The sequence below is a fragment of the Brachypodium distachyon genome, chromosome 3 (genome assembly GCF_000005505.3).
Source record: "Brachypodium distachyon strain Bd21 chromosome 3, Brachypodium_distachyon_v3.0, whole genome shotgun sequence".
Taxonomy (NCBI): domain Eukaryota; kingdom Viridiplantae; phylum Streptophyta; class Magnoliopsida; order Poales; family Poaceae; genus Brachypodium; species Brachypodium distachyon.
The window spans coordinates 58,906,529-58,924,444 of record NC_016133.3 but is presented as its reverse complement, the minus strand read 5'-3'; the positions used below and the strand labels follow the sequence as shown (position 1 = coordinate 58,924,444).

The following is a 17,916-nucleotide window of genomic DNA, read 5'->3' as shown; positions in this document are numbered from 1 at the left end:
TAGCTACGACAAGCCATTTCACCGATGCAAAACGTGTCACTGAGTGTGAGTGTCCGATCACGGCACAGGAAATCTGAAACAAGTCGATGACTCCAGAGAATCGCACCGCCAAAGAAATGTTGTAAGATATCTAGGAGGATCTGAAATGTTGTTCTAGTTAAGCCAGGACTCACGGTTGTTTTAGCAGAAACTAGCGTGCCGAAGCAAACCAGATCCGACTGTTGGTGTTTGCCGGTTCTGTCATGTTAGCGTTTAATCATGTCCTTTGGTGATGTCAGGCACTTCAGCACTTCACTATTGGGTTTCGGTTAGCTTTCATGTTGTCATGTTAAGCACTACTGGCATTGACATTATTGTCTACTTGTATGATTAGCTACAAACAACACAGCGAATTCCATAATAATTTTATATAAACTCCAGCAAGCCGGCATAAAAGTTACAGTCCTGAAATAGCATAAATGTCCTGCCGATACATCTCTGTTCCGGACGTAACTGGGAGTTCAATTAACAAGTCGTAGCTAATTTACTGTTAGCAATATATCCTGGGAGTGATAGTCTATATAATCTGAAGTTGGAAAGTCAGCCTGTTTTACATTTGCAAGTCTCTTCTGCAGCAGGGCTTGAGGCCACAGCACTTTGTTCCATCCACTGAGAAATGCACCACCTCCTTGCTCACATGCTTCCGAGCCATACCGTCGCCTCTAGGACCAGACGCCCAGGCAGAATACAGCGACTGTATGGCCTCCTCTGACAACCCATTCCGGCTGAGATCAAGCACCTTCAGTTGATTTGCTGAAATGAGGGCCTCCCCAAGTTCTTGGATCAACTGGAAGCCAGAATAAGAAGAGTTTCTCTGGCAAGAACTTGCACAGCTCCGGGCTGGGCCAGATGCTGTGCGGCGGTCCTCGTTAACCTCTTCATCTTCGCTGTCTGCCACCACCATCTTCTCAAGATCTACACTTCCTGGAGCTATGTCATCGCTTGGTTCGGCATTGTTGCCGTGTTTATGATCAGTGCTTGTCGATACGTCCTGCATATCTTCATCGAACTGCAGTGTTCTCCCGTGTGTCGAGTTCGTGTTCTCAGATATGCGCAGCTCCTCCAGTTGGTCATTACCTGGAAGTGCCATAAGGTTGTGAGTTTGACGCTGAAGGTGTTGTTTTGGGGGTACAATTGTTCCTCACCTGCTAGTGCCTGAATAACACGAGTAATGCCACCAAGCCCAAGATTGCATCTGTCAAGGGTTAGAGATCTGAGACTACATTGGGGATTCGCAAGTACTGCCCCAACAGCATCACATCCCTGCATTGTGCAATGTAACTGAACCGATCACGAGGACCAAACTTGCATAGATAATTTATGTAAGAATAGAAAACAAACCTCCAGGTTAATGGAATTTCCTCCTAGGTTCAAGTCAAGAATACTTATTTGAGAAAGATTTTTACAGATTTGTGGGAATTCAGGAGCTGCAAGCCCACAGCTAGATAAATCCAACCTCAGCAATTCTTGGGACGAGCTGGATAATGCCTCGGTAAGCCTAACTGTTCCTCCCTGCAAAAGGAACAGCTTCAATAAGGCATGGTGTTTGCTACAAGCTGCATATAGTAGCCATAGTAATGGAAACCAGACTCACCGGTCCAATGTAAGTTCCACCGAGCAGAAATCCCGATATACACAAGGATTGTGCAAGTAAACACAGCTTTTCAACCATTAATTTATTCAGTTTTATACCAGTTAGGCTTAGTTGTGAAAACCTGCAGTGAACACATGCATAGCTGGTCTATTATTCCACTGTTCATAGTTTAAAACAGTAATGGAACAGAGTCTGCTGACCTTTTCAGGGAAGCGAGTTTGGAGAGAAGGTTAAGCATCGTGTTGCCAGAAATTGGATTGTTCTTTCCTGTCAAAAGTATGAACGAAATTTCAAGTTGCGGAATTTTTTACGTAAGATAGCTAAAAGTTTGAATTATATACAAGGCAGAAGCAATAAAAATACCTATTGAGAGATGTGAAAGGACCGATCCTTCATGTAATGCATCTGCCATCTTCTGAATTGTTCTTGATGTGATGGAACACTGCTCAACATCCAAGCTATATAGTGCTATCACAAAATGAAAAGAGAACATGCATCTATATGAGGGAAGTAAAGGCTCACACAGTAGAAGAAAAAAAGACCAGCAAAAACTGTGGAGGTGCAAACGAAGATCTGCTACATCAGATAAACACAAAAGGCCTAGAGTGTCTACAGCCCCAAAAACATACATGCAATTTTTACTGACGTGTTTGAGACCTAACACATACCTTTGCACTTCTGTAGGATTGTGAAAAGATAAGAACTGCAACCATCTGTGAGGCGATTCCCAGCCAGATTAAGCACTTCCAACCGTTCAGTCATAACAGCACACTCGCATATCTGTTCATTTTAATTTTTTTCAAAAATCAATACAGGCTTCAAGGAAGGAGAATTATTTCTGGTACTCTTAGTTGCATTTGTGACAGCCAGTGATAGAAAACGAATCAGATCTGCAGGCTCCAAAGCAAAGTTTAATAGTATCCGTTGTAACCCTATACGATAGTTTGCTCTGGTTAAGGGGTCAATCCACAGATTTTCATAAGAAAACGAGATCATCCAATTTTCTGAACTAGTGAGTGTGACTTAGTGAGGCCAAAATTTTGTTCTTTGAGCATTAAAGGAATATCAAATTTCACTGGACAACTTACATAAATGCTCAACAGAACATAATTAGATTTAAAAAATGTCATATAGATTAATAAGCATGTTCTAGAAAAATAAATAGGAGTACAAAGAAGCATTAAACTATTCCATGGATTCTTTCGAAACAACTTCAGTGGATGACGTATATAATTAGCATACATGTTTCTCCTCATCAATTGTTTTAAAAGAGATCCATGTAAAATATGTACAAATTTCATGGGGAAAAACTCTCGGCTCAAAAGGATGGCGGAACTTCTGAATACTAAAAGAACACCTGAAATAAACCAGTTGGACCAAATCGATTGCAGTGTAAATCCAGTGTCAAGCCACCGTATGTTTGGCTTGACGAAGCAAATATTTGTTGAAGCCTTTCAATTGTTTGGTTTCCTGCGATATATAAACATGAATGCTTAATCAGTCCGAGATGATTCTTTTAAGGTATACTTAAGTGAAATACAGCACGCTCAGTGTCACAAGAACCTAAAAGCACTTTCTCTTTTGCCTGCAACTGGCTTTCTGCCAAACTCTTGATGCATAAATCAAAGATACACTGGACAAAAGGAGAGATACTGGAAAATGATACCTAGCATGTTATGAGAAAGATCCAACACAGCTATTGTTTTATGTGATCTTAGGGCATCAAGAAAAGGTGAAACTGATAGGTCTTGCAGTCCACAATCAGACACAACGATTTCATCTTCAGAGACCTGTTAGAAAACAGAAGAAGAGGAACACATTTTGCTTTGCTGAGTTAATCAGACCTGATTTCTGAAATTATAATGTAAAACAAAAAATATGAATCCAGCAAACTTACTTCAAGATTATATAACTTTGTCAAGAGCTTCTTATTTGGTGATTCTGATAACTCCGTGCAGAAATCTACGTACAATTTCATCAACCGCTTTGGCACCCAATCTTTATTAGAAACATGGTCTATCAGATGCAGTATTAACTTATTGAAAAATAAGGAAATTACGTTTTCAGATAATGCATTGGTATGCAACAGGTAAGAATATCCATGAAATCAATCATCTACAAATGAGTGAAACTGACCAGTACAGTGAGATAATAGTCGATAGCACCCCGAGACAAACACAAGTACTGCTCCAGCATTGAAAAACACAAAGCAAGTAAGTGAAATTAATCTAATACTGGTTTTTAGTCAGAGGAGCTCAAAACTTCAAGCAGTCAGCACACTTGACATTGTGACGCAGAGATCTTGTTTTTGCCTTTTTGGAGCCAGAGCGATCCAAACCTTGTAAAAAAATAACTCACTGTCGCCAATTATATGTTCCAATAACATGTGGGTCTGGATCCACATGTCATAACATACCGGTTCAGTTTTTTTTATTTTAAATCAAGGGTGTTCAAGGATTTAACCCCAGATTGAATGCTGCTGTGACTGCAATCGAAATCTTGGGAGTCACTTAGGTGCCAGTTTTTGCTAGATTAAACTTAACCAGTACCATAAAACAGCATAACTGTGTAAAGCAATGCAACACGATTATGCATATATTTTGGAACTTCGCAAAATGTGAAGTAGGTTTCTGAACTTTAAATAAAGAGTAATGTTGCCACTTGCCAGGGCTTTTGGAAAATCAATCATTTAGCATACCGAAATATATTTGAGCGGTCAGCAATTCTGCACTCCCCACTGTAGTCTGTAGTAGGATAGTAGCATGAAGAATAATATTTAATGCATATTCTATGTCAACATAAAAGGCGTGCAGATCAAAATGATTCTCATATGTCTAGAACTCATGCAAGAATAGCACTGTTGAAAACAAAGTTGAGTACACTGCACCCATACCATCAATAACAGCCTCGATGCACTTCTGCTCAGAAGCAAGTTGACTAATATGATCTGTTGATTCTGCACCATCTAGTACATTTCCACAACACTTAAGTTCCCCAATAATAGGCAACAAGCCTAGCAAAGTGAGATGAGTGTAAGTTGCAAAACGAAAACAAAAGAATGAAGAAGAGGTTGTTCCCTAACAATATGAAACTGCAAGGACCACAGGAACAAAAGCAGCACAAACTGTCTCCTGTATCATATTAGGCACATGCATTATTCTGGACATACAGCTAAGACATACATGGAGTTTGTCCTCGGGTACTGCCCTATAATCTAGCATATCTATATGATAAGAAAAAGAAAGCCTGTTACTAGGGAATAATAGCTCTGTATTTTTAGATTAGGTCAATTGTTCACACAGTATAACAATTGAACAATGCTGTCAATACATGAAAATACAATGCGGAGAGATATCAGCACTTGAATAGAACAAGATATGCATAACAACATAAATACAAGACATTCTGCATTTCTTCAACAACACCATAAGATGGTAGTAAAAAGTTACAGAATACAAGATTGATACCAATTCCAGTTATAGAAAATAATTTGAAAAACTGAACAAACATACTATATGAATAGCTCAAATTAAGAAAAGGCAAACCTTTGGACCTCTTCTCATCAGGAATCTGAAGGTAGTACGCACATGCCACTTCAACTTTAAGAGACTCAATGCTAAAAATGTCCTCACATATGCAAGCATTTGTATCCACATACACCAGATGCTCACCGATTCTGAATGCTAAAAATTGCTGCAGATTAAGCATATTAGGATCACAGCCCACATGTAATATCCATAACTGGTGCAGCTGTTGCAACTTTTCAATGACACTAAGAACTACGACTAGATCATCTTTATATTTTAAATTGATAGGTTTAGAGTGTTTTAGATGACCAAAGAACCTCGCTAATAAAAATAATAATGTGTTTTTGACTTGTGGGCATGCATCCATAATAGAACGGAAGTAATATACATCAAGAGCAGTAGGGAGAAGTATCTTTTGAGGATAGGTTCACATGTTAACTGCCCGTCCAAGGATTGATTTTTTTAAATGACCCATATACAGTAGCTTAATCCTAAGTCTTATCTGGTCAAGTATATGGTTCATGCAGCAACCAGAATAGAGAAGTAAGAACAAATGCACATTCAAAAGTAAACGATTGATATCAGAAAGTAGGTGTTCAGTTGAACAATAAGAACCCCTTCTACTGTATTTCACCATTTATGGACATATCAACTGATTGACACATTATGCATTCTCAAGTTAAAAGAAAGATAGAGCAATGGGAATGTGCAATCTCCATATGCTTTTCAGCGAAAATGGGAGGACTGAATTTGCATTTCTACTTACACGATTAGTATCTGCCGATTGAAGGCTGGCAGTGTTTTGACCTTGCGGCTGGCTGTATGATGCAGGAGTACAAACATTGGAACCACTTGCTGTTGGTTTATATGCAGACACATTTCCTCCGCTAGAAGCTCCTATTTCTGGGCATTCATTACCATGACCAGTGGGGCTACTTGATTTGAATGAACATATACTTTCCTCAGCAGGGCAGGGTGTGCAGATACTGTACGGATCCCTGGTTTCAGTAGTGCGTAAAGTATCCTGCAGATGAATACCAGTTATCAGCTAAAAGAAATAAAAACAATCATCAGCTCTTTTAAGTTTTTACCAAAATCTAATGAAACACATGAGACTCAACAGATGTTAAGAAATAAATATATCTTGATGACCTATCAAGAATATAAAATTATAAATCTCAAGGGACTATAATCTTTGTATAACCTGATTTCTGTTGTTTGCTCCTTGTGATGTGTGCTCTGTTGGTCATAGAAAAATGTGTTCAAAATAATTAGGAGCCAATTAACAGGCATTCCAGCAACTAGAGAAAGTATGAAATGCTCGTAATTCATGTACCTGATGTAGACAGATTATCTGTTCGACTAGTTAGTATCCTTTTTGATTGATTAATTTCAGGACTCTCATCGGCTTCATCATCTGATATAACCACACGGACACGTTTTCTAGCAGAATAATTACGGCATGATTTACTTAAAACTTCTTTAGAGCCCTTATCCATGTCACGTAGTTTATCAACCTTTTTCGGGGCGGTATGTATCTTAGATTCCTTGATTTTAGATGAGTCCGTACTTCTATGAACAAGTGAGGCAAGAATGGCATCATCATCAGGTTCGTCAGAATACGTATTTGCAGCATGTTCATGATTGTCTTCTGGATCAAGCATATTATCAGATACATCACCACCTTCAGATTCAGTTTCTGAGCAATAGTCACTAACGGTATTCCTTGCTTCATGCTGATTCAATATTTGCTTCAGGTTGTCTATTTCTTGCTGCAGCTTCCTGAAGAAGAAGAAAGAACTGTTGAATAACAGGTATGCATAAGTTAACTTTCTTCTGTCCAACATCTGTACTCAGTAACTTACTTGGCTTCCTCTACATTATCAAATCTGACCATGTGACTGTAATGCATGTTTTCAAGAGCAGAAAGTTGCACGTTTGGCAGATCACCTTCCAAAGCAATTCTGAATACCATTGAAATGCAATTATCAGAATTTAAAGGTGGAATCAGAATGCCACGGTGACCACAAGCAGTTCGGCAGACTCACTGGACCACTTACACAAACACAAACACAGCACAATATTATATGGCACACGATATGGCATTTAAGAAACAACTACCACAGCACCCTTGCTATAAAAGTAAAAACACATATTTAGAACTTATATGGTCACGGATACAGTGCATGTTTTAGAATGTATTCTATTAATTTATAATGGTTCATAGTTCTAGCCAGTTATGCTAAGAATAAAAAAGAAAAAGAGCCCAGGGGTGCGATCACCCCCGACATATTTTTAAGAGGAAGGTGGGATTGAACCTGGGTTGCTTGGTAACACATCCATGTGTCATATCATTGAGCTACCCAGTGATTTTCAGTTATGCTAATAAGTATACATCAAAATAGTCAGGCGGTACCATTGTAGGTATGTCACTTTGTCAGGAGAGAGGTAAATTTTTCAAATCAAACTACACATGATTTCAGCATGTATTTATGTTAAGCATTCTTTGTTGTGTGTCAAAGTGTTGAGCATCTGGCAAGTGTTAGACATGGTACAAGACTGGTGGCCTAGATTAGAAAATATGGCTGCCTCAAAATACTTGCACTCCTCTTAACAACATTTTAAACTGGTATCATTGACTCATTCTCGTATGTTCAGCAATCAGGTGTTTGAATGCATCAAAAACATTTTCTTGGATAAGCCTTCCATATCATGTGTCCTATGTGAGATTGGTAATCATTAAAAATTTATTGGAAAAATTTCTACTTCACACTTCCACAGCATGCAAGATTGCATGTGTACGTGAAAATTTCTTTTGGATAGGAAGACACAGAGATATTGCCTGTAGCCTTCTTCATAAGCTTGCAATGCACCAGCCCAGTCACCACAGGAATCAAGAACATTCCCGATGTTCACTTTTGCTAATGCTTGACCCTGAAATTGCACGAACACAAGGTGAGCAAGATTCTAAACTGTTAGCACCAAGCAAAATAGTGCGAACAGGAAGGTGGCTGTATACTTGTATTACTAAGTAGCAGGTATGCTATCATACCCATAAATATAAGTAAAGGAATGTAAACACACCTCTAAGTTTCCAATTGATCGATACATGTTCCAACTTTTCATGTACCATTTACGAGCTTTGCTGAAATTTCTAAGCTTCTGGTATGATTCTCCAATGGACAGAAGAGAGTCACTCTGTTTTTCCTTGTCACGAAGTTCATTTGTTACCCTCTTTTTCCCTTTCGAAAATTCCTTGTGCTGAAAGTAAATACTTCACATAAGAATTGAGTTGCGAGCTTATTTTCGTCACTGCCGCCTTTTGATGTTATTGGGGTATGTATATGCACACTCAACCTGTTCTATTTTTCCAAAACAAGGTTTTCCAGAACTGTTCACAATTTCAGCTCTAAAACTTGTACCAAAATTTTGTTTCCAATGGAAAATAACAATAATGAACAAATTCCAGTGTGTACTTAGCACAATACAAAAGCATGTAAAATCTGCAAATCATTCGACATAGCTGCCTGTGCAGAGTAGAGCCAGAAAAAATCAGCTTAGCTGGAACAGTTCGACAGTGCATGCACGGAACACGATGGTTAGAACTTAGGAGTTTCGGGAGAAGTTTTAATTCTGACAAGAGGCTAATAATAAAACTGGAAGACAGCATCTAACAAGACACTTTATCCTAACCCACAGGACAAGCCCACAAAACAAAATATGAACCAAGTCAACTAAACCCTCAGGAAAATGTGTTCAGTTATGCATAAATGCTGAAAACCATAAAAAAAATCTAAAATTAAAAAATAACAAAAATAAGTACAAAATAAAAACAGATCCAAGTTACAGGTAATATCATTCTTGCTCCCTTCACTTACTTTTGGCCATGCAGATATCATTCTTGCTTTTTCAATAAGATTATCCAGCCAGGCATGCTGCTCGAGGAGGAGTTTTCTCTCCTTGGATGTTCCACTAGCACTAGAAGTATCTCTGATAAGCTTTTTCAGTTTCTGTTCATCTTTCTTCAACTCCTCAAGAACTTCAGCAGCTTTCGTCACAGTTTCAATATTCTGATGAATTTGGTCAACTAGTGCATCTTCATCTTCCAAGCGCTTTGCTATTTGAAGAGCTTTATTGTAACAAAGTTTTGCGTCTTCATACTTTTGAACCTGAGAATGCAACTCCCCCAGATTTATAAATCCCTTTGCCTCACCTTGAAGATGGCATATTTGTCTACATATCTCTATGTCCTTCTCAATATGACTCTTGGCTCTATTCCAGTTGCGTAATTCCATATAAACATTCCCTAGATTATGATGGAGCCTACTGCGAGCATCATCATATGGGTTTACCTCTTCTTCGTCACATATTTTCAAGCCCTGGAGAAGTAGTTTCTCGGCTTCTTCAAAATTATCAAGCTCCAGTTCAAGCATGCCCATATTATTGTATGCATCAATAAGCTCCTTCAGATATGGGGATTTTTGAGATGCGGTGTTCTCTTTTAGAACCCTTACCAGCTTCATCGCAGATTTGAAATACTTCTTGGCGTTCCGTATGGCACTGTGGTCATTTTCAGATCTTAGAAGCATTTCATGGTATGTTCTCCCGAGCTGGGTACTAGCTCGCTGCTGCTCAACAAGGTTATCAGATTCCTTGGCAATTTGTAGGTGCTTCTTCTGTGAAGCATGAAAACATCAAGGAAAAGGAAACATGAGATCATGAGTTCGTGAATTAGAAACCAAACCAGATATTTTGGGTTAACAAGGTAGCTTCAATTCACCAAAAAGGGTTAAACCTGGTTGTGTATGGATGGTTACAGAAAAGTCTACCATGGAAATTTAATGCAATTAAACTAACAATGTGGGATTAAACCTAGCAGAAGCAGCCAGACACACATGGGCCAACTTGCATCAGGGCCAAAGGTGTTACATTCACATCAGCAACTAACAAGCCACAAAGTGTCAAGTTTGGATTGTTATAATTTAACAAATTCGCAGCAAACAATAAGCGGCCGGCAAATGGACCAAGCTACAGTGCATACTGAAACAGGTAACGCTCCATCCCAATTGTGACAGTTTAGCGAATCTTCTATATTTAAGTAGAAGCAACCCACTACTTGATTTCTCTAAACATGCAAGCATGCCACATCATCACATAATTAATTTGTTCACACCTATTTAGTGGAAAACTCATATTTTTGCACATGCATGCATGTTACTTCCATCAAGTTATTCCCACTAAGTGAAGAATGTACAATTTTATTATATGTTTTCAATTTTGAATACTCTTTATGTTAACTAAAAATTTCCGCAACAACGTGCGGGGCTCTAGTAATACCAAACTAGTACAACATAATCTAATGTTGGGCACTGAACATTTCAAATACATGGTCAGATCAATGTTTGATGTACATATGCATCGTGGAATTCAAAAGTAAAACCTTTTTTTTTCGATTGATTCAAAAGGCAAATCCGATACAATGAAACCCCCCAATAAAGCCCATTCCAGAACTCAACCGAAATTTCAAATTATACAACTTAACCCAAGCATGCCGCTAAGCAGATGACGCATCCGATCAGATCAAATGCAGGTGTTGTGGCCTTGATAGAGGGGGAGATGCGTGGCGATGGTTGTAACCTGGTAGGTGAGGGCCTCGGGGAAGTGGCCGAGGCGGAGGTGGACCTCCCCGAGCGACTGGCAGGACTCGAGCTGGTGCCGCTGCGGGAGGTGCTTGACGGAGATGTCGTAGTCGATCCGCAGCCACCGGAGCGCCTCCACGTACTCCCCGCGGCGCTTGTGGATGTCGCCGATGACGTTGGCCCACCGCGCCTCCTCCTCCCGGTTCCCCTCCGACGCCGCCTCCCGGTACCCGCGCTTCGCACCCTTGAACTCCTCCTCCTCCTCCCTCTTGGACCGCCCGCTGCCGCCGCGCCCCATCGCCGCCGCTAGGGTTCCCGCCGGCCTGCTGTTTCCGCCCTTTCCCACTCTCTTTTTTGTTTTTGCCGTGAGGATTTTGGGGATTTCGGAGGGGGCAAAATGGAGGGGGATGGATGATTCCCTCTCGTCCCGCCAAAATATTTGGGAGACACCTTCATTTTTTTCTCTCTTTTTCCATAGCGTTGCGTTGGGCCAGCGCATGTGGGCTGAGAGGAATGGAATGTAGCGTTTCAAAAGCCCAGATTCCATTCCTAATCTGGGCTTTCAGTTCCGGCCGTGATGGTCTGATCTTCCCGGTACTTTTGTGATTTTTTTGCTGGTAAAGAACAACTCAGTTCATTGATCGAGTATGGCATGTGCTTACACTGTCACAGAATCTGAACGCAATATCAGTTCATTATTTTTTCTAGACGGACAGGGAGTTCCTGCATTTCACTAAAGAAGAAGAGAATTTGTCCCATTTATAAGAAAAAACAGATGAAAACCATACACCAACAAGCAGTTCTTTAAGAAAGAACCACTCAAACCCATAAGAGCCGCATGCGAACTACTCCCAAACGAGAAAACAGCGGTGCTCTATCTCAAGCAACAACCCACACCTAAGACCAGCCCTCGCAACGCAAAAGGACACGAGAACACTCAACAAAAACTCGCAACCCCTTGAGTGACAACAACCATGTCTCCTCCGTCCACAGAGCGTCGGCAGGCTAGACGAACACACCAAGTGAGGCTGATATCAGTTCATTATCGAAACAAAAATACATGGTCGGGCGTGAATAGTCGCTGAGTCCAATATTTAGGCCGTGTGTTTGGCAGGCTCATTGTATCACCATCCTCAATAAACAATGTCTATTATGTTTGTCAAACCATGGTCGAATTCTTAAGTAGAAATTCCATCCCAAAAGACTGCCAAAAAAGGGAGTAAAAATAAACCGTGGGAACTACTGGGAAGTCAGAAGTGGTGCTGATCCGACGACCACAAATGGGAATTTCCGGCCAGTTAGCCAACTGGTGAGTCAGTTCCTCGTGTCTTGGCTTCCTCTTCACTCCTGCGGACTGTATAGACTGGACAAGAAGACAACGGACGGCAAAGCCAAACGGGCCAGTGCTTCGTCAGCAGCAGCCACGCTCTTCAGTAAAGTTCAGTTGAGCGCACGTACAGTACAACCACCGTCAGAAAGGTTTCCATGGGTTCGTGCCAACGTTCAACCCACCGTCAAAAAGGTTGCCCTGCTTTTGTTATTCCAAACGTGCGTTAATTCCAATTCGATCGGTTCATGCATTAGCTATTACAGTATATAGGTTGAATGTTGTTTGACGCGGAACAGTGCGAGTAGTAAAAACTTCTACTGCACAGGAGTAACATGTAATGCTCGTCGTAACACTAGCTTTTTCCTCGTCAATAGTATCGCCGTATTACTATTGGTGTCAGAAGTATCGAAAACGATCGCAAGACATTACTGTACAGCACAAGAAAAGCAGAGGAAATATTAATGCAGCAACTACTTGGTGAACGTAGTACGTCTTGTACTGCTCCGCTAGGTGTAGTACAGGCAAAACCTAGTACGGAGTACAACTCTGCAGTCTGTACTCCGGTACGCATGCGCGCTCTGCAATTAAGTAAGTCAAGTTTAATTGCCAGTCTAACCTCAAGCGTCGTCGCTGCAAGTTGACACTAATTTACTTGCTCCCCTTCCATAATTGTTCTCCTCTATCTATTCTTAAAAAATATTTAGATAAATGTAATATTTCGATAAGAATTATGAAACGGAGGAAGTACTTGGCATTGCAGGTAGCATTGCGCCCAGCATCGTGCCGACGTCTTACACTCTAGCTAAGCTAGAATGCTTGATGACGGGACGATCGATCGAGCCATGTCCAGCTAGAGTTTCCATATACGTATAATATCTCTACTCATCAGTCAACAGCAAATGTGTACATGGTCACCAGATTGACAAGAACAGAATGGTCTTTAAGATTCAGTAGTAGGAGCGACCATATGTGTACCGAAGCACATGCAGAACGGAGCCATTTTTTGGACAAAAATCGGCAAATTTCCGGACGCCGCATGGTTTGCCGTATTCGTTGGAGCTGCTCTCAGGATCAGGAAGTAACTCCTACTGTAGACACGTCTACGCGATCTGTACAGATGCTGGAATAGTTCTTGCGCTGTTGCAGATACACGTAAGAAGAAAACCGACCCGATCTGCTTGCTTGATTATTTCACGGGAGTAACACATGCAGGAAGTCACGAGACAATCAACTTTCGCGTGTCATTTTCTTAATGAAACAGGGAGCATGCATGCTCCTTTTGTCCATGGATAGCTGTATACAGATTACGGATTCAACGATTGACCGTCTTTCTACTTTCCTGTTTGAACCTTCTAGTACCCTGAACCTATCCGTGTGTCATTTTGTTAATCAAATAGGGAGCATGCTCCTTTCTCTAAAAAAGAGAAGACGATTGACGTCATGTCTGCTACTGTACCAGTAAAAAGAATATATGCTAGTACATCGCTGGCCGGTCAAATCAAAATAGGCAAAACCAATTGGACCGAGAGGGACGCTAGCAAGGGGGTAAGTACTGACCAAGTTTATAATTTCGAGAATCAGGCTAGGACTAACCAAGTCGAGTCGCGTTTCTAGGCCAGTTGCCGGCCGATGGAACACACACGGGCCCCGGACCTTTGGCGTCTACGTCACCTCTTTTTTGTTTCTCGCTTTACTTTGGGCCTTTTTGGCGACGGTGCACGGTCTAGCGGTAGACCTCGAAACGTGCCGAATTCACTGAGTGGCCGGCCTTTCCTTGGCTTGTGCTAAACGATGGCGTCACACAAAATAAAAATGAAATAAACGTACACCGTAGCACTACGAGTCTAAACTTATACTGGCACGTTGTGAATGGCTACCCGCTAATTATACGTGTGCCGCTCCCTCAATGAACTCTGCACGAGGAAGCCTGGCTATACATCTTTTTTTTCCCGTAGATGGTTAAGATCACAATGCCATTAAGATCGAGTTTGCAACATCCACATGATGTCATTAAGAGTTTGCAATATGCGCATCCAGACTGATGATGATAATGTTAAGCATTGCACATGTACGTGTGCTAAGTACACTGCTACGTACGTGTACCTCACCTCGGTAGCAATTTCAGCGGTTCACTCTCCATCAAAGCATATATATGCCAAGCGTTCAATACAGGACTTAATCATTTACGGGAGAGATAATCAATTGTTCATTTACTCTAAAAATAATAATCAATTGTTCATCGAATGCTTGCTTGGATTTGTTTTTTTTGTTGTTGTTGTCGAAGGATTTTCATCGTGCCGTTTGTGCCGCGTGATAAGACAATCACGCGAGCTAATAAGCCCATGCCCTGCTAAAGAAGAAAGGCGGTCAAAAATGGAGGCTAGTAAAAAAAGGAAGCAGGAACAACCGAAACCATTCATTGCTCGTTTCCTATGATTGGCAAACAATAATCAAATCATTAATCATCATTAATTAATTGCTCAAAGGAGGGCAGATCAGAAACATCATTTCTATCCAGGGGCCAACGTGCAAGATTGCCCAAAAAGGCCAGGAACCTGCCTCGTGCCTTCCGCTGGACGCGTCCTCCCGCTGACGCGTCGGCCCCACCACGGGTCACGAGCCCAGCGCGTATATAGGGGGCTGGCCTATAGCCCGGAGCATTTATTTACGGCTGCTGCCGTTTTCGGTCTCTGACGACACACACAAGTTTGCTAGCAGACATTTTTTTTCTCCGGCGCCGACGAGTCCGACGAAGAAGACGAAGAGGAAGGGGAGCCATGTGCGGCGGCGCGATCCTCACCGACCTGAAGAGGCCCCCCGCGGTGTCGCGGAGGCTGGCGGAGGGGTTGCTGTGGCCTGAGAAGAAGAAGGTCTGCTGGAAGGGGGAGGAGGATGACTTCGAGGCCGACTTCGGCGGGTTCGAGGTTGTGGATGAGGACTTGGAGTTCGGGGGTGAGGAGGAGGAGGCTGGAGACGACGATGTCGTCGAGATCAAGCCGCCCCCCGTCAAGAGGGCCTTCACCGGAGGTACCGGCTTTTCGTCTCTGCTCTGTCCGGGACTTAGTTCATCTCTGTTTTTTTTTTTCCTTTCGTTCCTGATTATTTGTTTAGAAGGTCGGAAATTTGCCTGATTGTTTAGAAGGTAGTAGGAAATTATTGGAGGCGGTTTGGTCGCTCGGTTGGCGAGGAAGAGGAATTATTCTGGGGTTGGTGTCGGAAGGCTGGATTTTAGCGGTGTTGCTCCTGTTTGTGGATTTTAGTGATTTTGGAGCGGACTGGATGTGTTCTTGTGGAGTGATCTGGGATAAGGGTTAGGCCTTAATCATCACTCCGTCGTGTTAGGATTTCTGAAATTATTACTACCCTCGTAGGCTGTTCGGATTCTGCTCCTTTTGGAGAAGCAAAATTTCGGTTGTTAGGTTCCTGATTTGGGGATTTCTTTAACTCCTTGCGAGCTTATGATCATTCATATGTTTACTGTTTAGTCAAAGGAGTTGAAAATCTGCAGAAAAGGGCCAATTGTTCTCCGTTTTGCTTGGAGGTCACGGCCATTTGAATTGCTCCTCTTGCTTGATGGTTCTAGATTTGTGTGAGAATTGTCTAAGGTTTACTTCAACTAGTCCCTCCGTCCCGTATTAATTGGCACGAAATTGTACTAAATCCGCGCCAGTTAATATGGAACGGAGGGAGTATCAATCTAAAGGATTGGTGTGGTGATTGTTGTGTCCTACAAAGTACATCACACTCCTTAATTATTTCAATCAATATGCTATACCTTGTGGTGCAAAATGTATTGGGAGTTTCTTTGTTTGCTTAGGCTATACTAGATGATCATTTTGTTCTATTATCTTTAAAAAAAGTCCTTTGACTTACTTTGAAGCTTTTGATCTTGCATCAATGGAATATGCACCTGATGTTTCACCAGGTTCCTCCCACGTTTGTATATACTATTGATAGATGCAGTCGACTCTTCTGCGTCAGTGCCTCTGATTAAATTGTCCAAGTCAGTTCTGTTAGGTAAGCCGCGAGAGTTGAAATGTTGGTCTTTCCCCGAAAACTTACCAACTGTTAGATCTTGTTCCATGTTTACACCTCAGATGGGCAATTTAAATATTGAATTAGCCAGAAGTTGGATATTGAGCTTCTTTTTTTATATATTTGTTTGAGAGTTGATCTGACAAAAAAAATCCTGGATTCACATAGTCTACAATGGAGGTTATAGATATAATTGCAGAATGATGGTGAGGCCCATAGCATGAGGCTGTTCTTAAGAACCCTCGATTTTCTTCAAAATTTTGAAGGGGAGTGTACTCATGGTTAAATGTCTGTTGGAGATATTATACATATAAATTCATCTCCATTATCAAACTAACTTGTTTAATAATAGAAGTTTGTCCTTGTTGGCCTCTCTTACCATTAACGTTGCCCTTCCATTGCAGATGACTTAAGCACCATGACTAGTGCTGCTTTTGATGGTCCTGCAGAAAGGTCAGCAAAAAGGAAGAGGAAGAACCAATTTAGGGGTATCCGCCAGCGCCCCTGGGGTAAGTGGGCTGCTGAAATCAGAGATCCTAACAAAGGTGTCCGTGTCTGGCTCGGTACTTTCAACAGTGCTGAAGAAGCAGCAAGAGCTTATGATGCTGAAGCACGCAGGATCCGTGGCAACAAGGCCAAGGTTAACTTTCCAGAGGAACCAAGAGCTGCTCAGAAGCGCCGTGCTGGCCCTGCTGCTGCTAAAGTGCCCAAGTCAAGGGTGGAACAGAAACCTAATGTCAAACCAGCAGTCAACAACCTTGCCAACACAAATGCATCTGCGTACCCATCTGCTGACTTTGCCTCAAACAAGCCGTTTGTTCAGCCTGATAACAAGCCATTTGTTCAGTCTGATGACCTGTCATTTTTTCAGCCTGATGACCTGCCATTTGTTCAGCCCGATGACATGCCATTTGTTCCTGCAATGAACTCTGCTGTCCCTATCGGGGCTCCTTGTATGAATCTGTACTCTGACCAGGGAAGCAACTCCTTTGGCTGCTCAGACTTGGGCTGGGATTGTGACACCAAGACTCCAGATACAACGTCCGTTGCTCCCATCTCTACCATTGTTGAAGGTTTTGAATATGCGGTTGTGAAGGGTAACACTCAGGACTCAGTGGTGCCCCCTGTTATGGAGACCAATACTGTTGATCACACCAATGTGCTGGAGACCAATCCTGTTGATCCTACCAGTGGGCTGGCTGATTTGGAACCTTTGTTGAAGTTTCTTCTGGAGGAGGATGCGGGTGAGTCGATTGATAGCTTTCTGAACCTTGATGAATCTCAGGATGTCAACGGACTTTGGAGCTTTGATGACCTCATCTCCAGCGATTTCTATTGATGAATGTGGAGCCTGTACATAGGGAGAAAGGGTAGGCATTTTCCAATCTAGATGTTCAATCTGAAGGCACCTATGGTTTTTCATTGCTCTGAACTACTTTTGCTCTGTGTTTCAGGAATAGGACTTATGGGAGATTGGGAAGCACCATCTTGTCACCTTGGGGCAGCATATGCGTATGCCTGTCTTAGATGCAAAAAAGTTGCATCCTGAGACTTTTTTTGGGTAATTGACCTGTTCCCTATTGTATGGCAGCGATTTATGAGACTGAAGAACCGCTCTATCTTTTTCTTTTCTGTCGTTGATACCATCATCTGACAGCGAACAACATGAATCTGTGTACAATGTGTCTTAATCTGTGTACTTGGTTGCTCTTCCCTTCAATTGTGGGAATTCTATTATCCTTATGTCTTGAT

General features: G+C 41.8%; 2 protein-coding genes across 3 annotated transcripts; one reads left to right on the top strand and one right to left on the bottom strand.

Moving 5' to 3' along the window:
* Positions 1–389: 389 nt before the first annotated feature.
* Positions 390–11,201, bottom strand: LOC100824294 (protein TONSOKU). 2 transcript variants are annotated; one of them, XM_024460369.1, is made up of 21 exons: positions 10,798–11,201; positions 9,039–9,836; positions 8,245–8,421; positions 8,003–8,094; positions 7,026–7,124; positions 6,497–6,942; positions 6,365–6,399; positions 5,927–6,184; positions 5,179–5,326; positions 4,527–4,646; positions 3,770–3,817; positions 3,531–3,631; positions 3,300–3,423; positions 2,991–3,103; positions 2,302–2,413; positions 1,997–2,101; positions 1,834–1,900; positions 1,634–1,754; positions 1,381–1,551; positions 1,185–1,302; positions 390–1,116 (listed from the first exon to the last, which is right to left on the bottom strand). In XM_024460369.1, the coding sequence occupies exons 1-21, from the start codon at positions 11,095–11,097 to the stop codon at positions 590–592; spliced, it is 4,080 nt and encodes a 1,359-aa protein (XP_024316137.1). In that variant the 5' UTR covers positions 11,098–11,201; the 3' UTR covers positions 390–589. The 2 variants fall into 2 exon arrangements, with proteins under 2 accessions (XP_024316137.1, XP_010236159.1); XM_010237857.3 differs by lacking the exon at positions 3,770–3,817.
* A 3,594-nt stretch (positions 11,202–14,795) lies between these two features.
* LOC100823681 (ethylene-responsive transcription factor 1) lies at positions 14,796–17,916 on the top strand. The gene is made up of 3 exons (XM_010237856.3): positions 14,796–15,156; positions 16,569–17,534; positions 17,619–17,916. Exons 1-2 carry the CDS (start codon positions 14,907–14,909, stop codon positions 17,501–17,503), a joined length of 1,185 nt encoding a protein of 394 aa, XP_010236158.1. The 5' UTR covers positions 14,796–14,906; the 3' UTR covers positions 17,504–17,534; positions 17,619–17,916.